Here is a 6379-nt window from a genome sequence, read left to right on the forward strand (position 1 = left end):
TATTTAGACAAAAAAGAAAGTCCCTCATGTGTGTTCTAAAAAAAACCACCAAGTACAATCCCACACAGCCTACTATTACCGCATGTTAAGTACTTCCCCAGTGTTGGCCAGAGGAAACTAGTGAAGTATGGTTTTTAAAGTGGAAATTCCTGAAGTAAGAATGTAAAAAAATGCAGGTTTTCCCTAAAAGGCTTTGGGGGGATTAAGGGGAAGGCTCCAAGTGAAAGTCCGGCACTGTTTATTTTAAAAGGATTTACACCTCTGAAAACAAAGGAGAGCTGGAGACAATGCGTATTTTACCTGAGGATATTTTACCTGAGGATATTTTAAAAACCTAAATCACATGCAGGAAGAAAAGTTATACTAGGGGGAAAAGGGGCCTCCTAAGTATCTTTAACACAACAGCACGGGCTCCAACGGCTTGGCCCCCATCTTTTCACCTGTCTCTTCTGCTGTCTGTCACTCAGGAGCTGCTTGAGGTACCAGTTGCAGTTCTGCTGCTGCACCCCTCGCAGGCCCAGCGCCGGGGACTGCAGAGCCCTGAACAAGGCCAGGGCGTCTTCCTGATCCAATGCCAGGTCTGCATTCGCGAATGCAGAAAACACTGAGGAGGGAAAATGGCAAGCGCTTAAGAAAGCAACACTGTTTGGACATGATAGCCTAGAACACCTTTCCTTCCCCCAAACCAACCTCAGTTCCAGATTAGGAAAAGAGAATTCAGACAGCCTTTATTCTGGAGGATCACAGAGGCCTAAGATTTCGGGGCTGAAAGAGAACCTTAAAGTCATCAGGTTCCCAGGGGTTTCCAGCCAGGCTGTTCGTTTTCACAGATTCCGGGACCACGCCCCAGGCCTCCTTAAAGGCTTCCAGATGTAGACAGCCTGGCACCAATAACGGGAGCAATAGAAGAGGCACCAATCCAGTCCAATCCATGCCTTAATTCCCTCTAAAATGCCAAGCTGTGGTCCAGATTAAACTGCTAAATGGGAGAAACTGTCTCTCACAGAAATTTACATCTTTGGACAATTTTGTTTCATAAATATTATTAGGGAGGATGCAGAGGGTAGAGGGGTCAAATATACAGCGATGGAAGAAGAAAAGACTATGAGCCCACAATGGGGAACACAGAAACATTATCAGGTGACAGTCGGCTCCAGACTAAAGAGCCTTAGTGCCCTCAGCCGTTTCTCAGGCAGCAGCATTCCGAGTCCCTTCATTATCCTGGCATCTCCTAAACTCACTCTCCACCCAGAGCCCAGTGCCCGACACCAGGGGTGCTGCGACCTTGTGGAACAGAAAGGGCAGTCTCCACTGTCTCGATAAGTCTCTGCACCTAGCACAGAACCTGGGGTCACACAGGTCTTTAATATAATATGTGACAGTGAAAACTCAGATGTTCCTTCATCTGAAAATGATACTAAAGATACTTTCCTCATAGTTTTATTATTAGATGAAATCATATACACGAAAGCACTTTGTATATTGTAAAATAAATAAGGTGTTAGGTTGAAAGTCAGAATGAAGTATTTTCTGAGATCAGAAATGACAATTACTGTATGATTTTCAGTTTCCCTATTTTTAGAAGAGAAAATAAGAGTTCTCTCTCCCATGCCCCACCGGAGGATGAACATCTGATTTTATCACCAAAGTAGTATTACAAATCAATCACAAAATACTAAAAATCAAAATATTTTGGGTATAGCAGTACTTATCCATTTTAAGTGTTTTCATTAGTAAAAAAAAATTAATATAAGGTGTTAGAAAGAAAACAAAACAGTCAAAAGGAAAATAAAGTCTCAAATATAATATACTAGAAAATGGGGTTGGGCACGGGGAGGAAGAGTAGAACTAATAAATAAAACCAACAGGTGATAGAAGGAAAAGGTTGGTGATAGAAGAAGAACTGACTCTGGGTGGTGAGCACACAATGTGATACACAGATTGATGTATTACAGAATTCTACACCTTAAATCTATGTAACTGTGCTAACCATTGTCACCCCAATAAACTTTATAAAAAAATTAAAAAAAAAAAAAAAGGTTAAAAATTTCTATGGATTTGTAGTCTCACTGCAGACTCCTAAGAGACTCCTTACTTCTTCCCAGCCATTACGCCTGCAACTCAGCTGCCCAATGACCATCCCAAGACAGTGGCTTCTTCAGTCATGGCTGCAGGTCATGTGGCCGTTAGCCAACCAACCATCCATTCCTTCAACATTTACTTAGCACCTGCTACATGCTGCAAATCTAGCTGTAGACAAGGATCTCCATCCTCGTGGAGCTTTAGTAGTAGTGGGAGACAGAAACAACCAATCCATACAGGTAACAACCAGGCTTTCTCTAGGTATGCAATGAAGAATCTCAGAGTGCCTATCTACAAAAGCATCAAGTCAATTATGCTTTTACTGGAAACAAACTTCCTATTTAAATAAATATGTAGATATTTAAACAAACACTAACATTTATACTACAAAGATGATAAAGTTTAGAACATTGTTTAAACAATTTCTCCTACTAAGCTTTGATTAACTCTAATTTTCCTTATTCCACTTAATAAAAAATAAAACAAAACCTTTTTCTTATTTTTAACTATTTGGCCTGGCGCAGTGTTAATGGTTTCATGGCTGATTCTCATGCTCTAGGGAAAGAATCTTATCTATAAGATAAGAATTCATGGGGCCTAACCTCCCTATATCTTCCTAGCATACAACTTACCCTGGCCTCAGACTTTCTCCACAGTTAGAAAAAGACTGTCTCTCTATGGGGAATTCTGCCTTATCCTCACCTTCTTATCCATCCCAGGGAAGGTTTATACAAACCTCCAAGGAAAAGTCATCATTCCTTTCTTTATGCTGACTCTACTTCATACACCTTTGGTCCCTGATGCTATAACCAAGTTGCCCTGAACTTAATTATTCATTTGATGCCTTCTTTCCTCACTATTCTGAAAGCTATTTGAGGGAATTTTTATTATTTTGTGCCTCTGACCACATGAGACGCATATGAACTCAGCACTTTAAAAATATGTACATGTGGTTCTTTACTCACATGTTTGTAACTGACTCTCATATAATTAGCCAGGTAAAGCTAAAAGGCTACAAAGTCCCAAACAGCATAGAAGGAAAAAAATCCCTTAGTAAAACAAAATGAGTATTTTATGCACTGCGTGCGGCAGAAAACACACTGGACTTCCTTCTTACACAGATAACTAAGTATGAAAGAACACTGACTTAAGTAATCATACAGATACGGCACAACAAATTACCCATTCCTGAATGGAACTATATCATCACTCTGTGTGAAAAGCCGTTATCATCCTAAGTGAAGCAGGATGGTACAGAATACAGACCCCTGGTAGGAGTTAGAACTCCTTATCTTATGGAGTTAGTAAAATCTTATACATTTTTCATAGTTGTTCAGAGTACCAGTTTAAGTGAGAAATTAGGACCTCCAAATGAACCAAGAGGACACTGGTTACTATTACTATTGCTGTTATTACTATCTTGAGCAAAACTAGATCAAGGTTGAAATAAATTGAGCTCTTGAATTCTTTAGTTCAGTTTAACCCTATGCTAGGAAGTTATGAGGGTTTCAAAAAAGAAGCAGAATTCAAAAGTAATCTCTAAGGATTTTATAAAGGTGTCAGAAACAAAGATCGAAAAAATAAGACAATATATAATTAAGTATTAAAACTATGTGGTTTACTCTATAAATGCTATAGGAGATTTGAAAGTTAATTATATTGTGAGCTGGGATAGGCACTGAGGTGAGCAACAGAGCTGCATCCTGAATGAAAGGTACAATTTGGATTAGGTAAGAGATAAGGCATGAGGGCATTGTAGCTGGATGATTACATGCTTTTTACTGAGTATCTACTAAATACCAGGCAATTTACATACATTATCTCATCATCTGCATAATAATTCCATGCCACAGGTGTCCAGTGTCACACAGCTATTATTATAATAAGAGGGCAAGAGACCAAACCCCAGGTCTGTCCCACTCCAGAGCCAGATCCATGAATCATGAAATGAGCAGAGTGAATACAGGCGACAATTAGGCAAATGAGTTTCTATAGGGAGTTGTATGCATGAAATATGGCCCAAGGAACTCCCTGGGCGAGGGATCTGTATTTTGTCTGGCAAGTCAAAGGAACCAATGCGGGCTCTTGAGCAGAGAAGGGTGGCAAAATGAAAATGATACTTTCAAGAAATTACTTTCCCAAAAGTCTGTAAAACATGTATACAAAACTCAATATGAACAGTACAGCCTCATTTTTGTTTAAATATATGTTTGGATAGATACATATAAATATCAATAGTGGTTGCTCCTAAGTGATGGGGGTCTGATTTTTGGTTGCTTTACTGTTTATCTCTGGTTAACTTCTATTGCTCTTTAAAAGAAAAACAAAGCTATTGTATTATTTGAAAAAAATAGAAACAATAAAATTCTATTTAGATTTTTTTTTTAAGTGTGTAACAAAGGGTGAAAGAGTGAAACTAGCCAAAAAGATCAGTCCAGAAGCTACGGAGGAGTGAGGGCCTGCCTGAGGACACCAGTAGCTAAAACAGAGACATGTGAATACAACAGAGAGTCATAAGCAGTAGTCCCTGAACAAATCTACTCACATCTAAAATAAATAAACTATGTCGGTGGTCCAAGAACAGATCAACACTCAGTATTCTGTAATAGTCCCTTAGGTGACTCAGGGACATACTTACAATTGACTTTGTTTATATTGCCTTGAATTTCAGCTTGAGTGAGCAGCTCCTCATAGACATCCCTCTCTCTCGCAGAGTTTTCTGTCTGAAAATGAGTAAAGAGTGTAATTACATTAGCTCAGGTCTCTAAGAAGAGGACCGCAGATATACATTAGAGCTCCTCCCCCACCATAACAGAACCAAGAGCAAGTAAGGGTGTGGCTTAATATCCTTAATGAAGAACAAAGTGGAACGCTACAGGGCTATGACTAAAACATAAAAAGCAGGTCCGCTCGTTAAGGACAAGCCCAGGGCTTTCCCAGAGCCGGGCGGTGAGCCCTGGCCTGTTCACTCCTGCTCATGGACGAGTCTGCAGCCCTGCCTCAGACTGAGCAGAACTGTCACATCCAGGAGCCAGATTTCAGAGCCTCTCGTTGGTTTGCACAAAATTCAAGAAGAAAGCAGAAGTCAAAATTGAATCTAACACAAAAAGACTACATCCTGTGTAACTGCATTTCATTTATAGGAAATTCTAGAAAAGGTAAAACTACAGTAAGAGAAAACAGACTGGTAGGTGACAGGGATCAGTAGAGATTCACCCGGGAACTTTTGGGGTGGTGGTTACATAACCATATACATTTGTCAAAACTCATCAAACGGTACACTTAAAATGGGTGAATTTTACTGTATGTAAATTATACCTCAATAAAACCGATTTTTAAAATGGAGTCAAATCAAACAATGAAAGAACATAATTAGAAAGAAGAGAGGTTCCATTTTTACCCTGTTTTTAGCATTTGCCATTTTGTCGTGCTTGGCCTGATAGAGTACATCCTGGTAAGTGGAAGCCAAGGGCTCTTCAAGATTGACAAGCATGGCATTGGGGTTTTTCAAAGCTGTGAAAGTGTCAGCTGGAATTCTACGGTCAATAGCTTCATTAATAGCAATAACGGCAGCATGCACTAAGAAAAAAAAAAATCAAAACACAGAACACTGAGGTTACACAGAGTAAAGGACGTCGTGACACATACAAAAAACACCGCAACCCGCTATTACAGAGAGAGGCTTGTTTTCATAGTGAAATAACGACTGGGGTTGGAGGAGTAGCTCCTGGGTCCTATAAATCTACTTTTTTCCTTAAGATGCACAAAGCCACAGCTCTGATCCACATTGGGGATGCTGAATTTGGAAATCTCACAGGGAAATATTCATAAAAGAGCCTTGCAAGGAGCATTTGCTATGAAAATGTTCACCCTTAATTGTCATATAAATCCCATAAAAAAATAAGAACCTCAAAGAAGCACTGAGATGTAGGACTCACCTTCTAAGTGCCTGTATTGTAACCAAAATCAATCACTTATTTCCACATGACAATAGCATAAAATAATTAGCAGTGTTTAAAACTAAATCTACTGACTTACACTTGCTAGCAAAGCTCCTGATGCCCAAGATTATCATTATAGCATTAATTATTGAAAGTGGTAGCAGTGGGGCCGTCCAAGTGGCTCAGTTGGTTAAGAGCTCGCTCAAGAGTGCGAGCTCTGGGGCCGGCCGAGTGGCGCGATGGTTAAGAACTCGCTTGGGATGCCAGAGGGCCCCGGTTCGGATCTCACATATGAGGGCCAGTGACACTGCCCTCCACAGCTAAAATGCTGAACAACAGCTCAACCTGGAGCTGGG

General features: G+C 40.0%; 1 protein-coding gene across 1 annotated transcript in view; it reads right to left on the reverse strand.

Moving 5' to 3' along the window:
- The window catches only part of IQGAP1 (IQ motif containing GTPase activating protein 1), an 81404-nt gene that overhangs the window by 36360 nt on the left and 38665 nt on the right, over nt 1-6379 (reverse strand). Inside the window, exons 8-10 of the mRNA XM_019640208.1 lie at nt 5483-5661; nt 4721-4805; nt 441-604 (exon numbers count right to left, since the gene is read on the reverse strand). Of these exons, the coding sequence (XP_019495753.1) occupies nt 441-604; nt 4721-4805; nt 5483-5661 (428 nt within the window). The remainder of the gene's footprint in view (nt 1-440; nt 605-4720; nt 4806-5482; nt 5662-6379) is intronic.

Source organism: Hipposideros armiger, unplaced genomic scaffold (genome assembly GCF_001890085.2).
Source record: "Hipposideros armiger isolate ML-2016 unplaced genomic scaffold, ASM189008v1 scaffold_48, whole genome shotgun sequence".
In the NCBI taxonomy this organism is placed as follows: domain Eukaryota; kingdom Metazoa; phylum Chordata; class Mammalia; order Chiroptera; family Hipposideridae; genus Hipposideros; species Hipposideros armiger.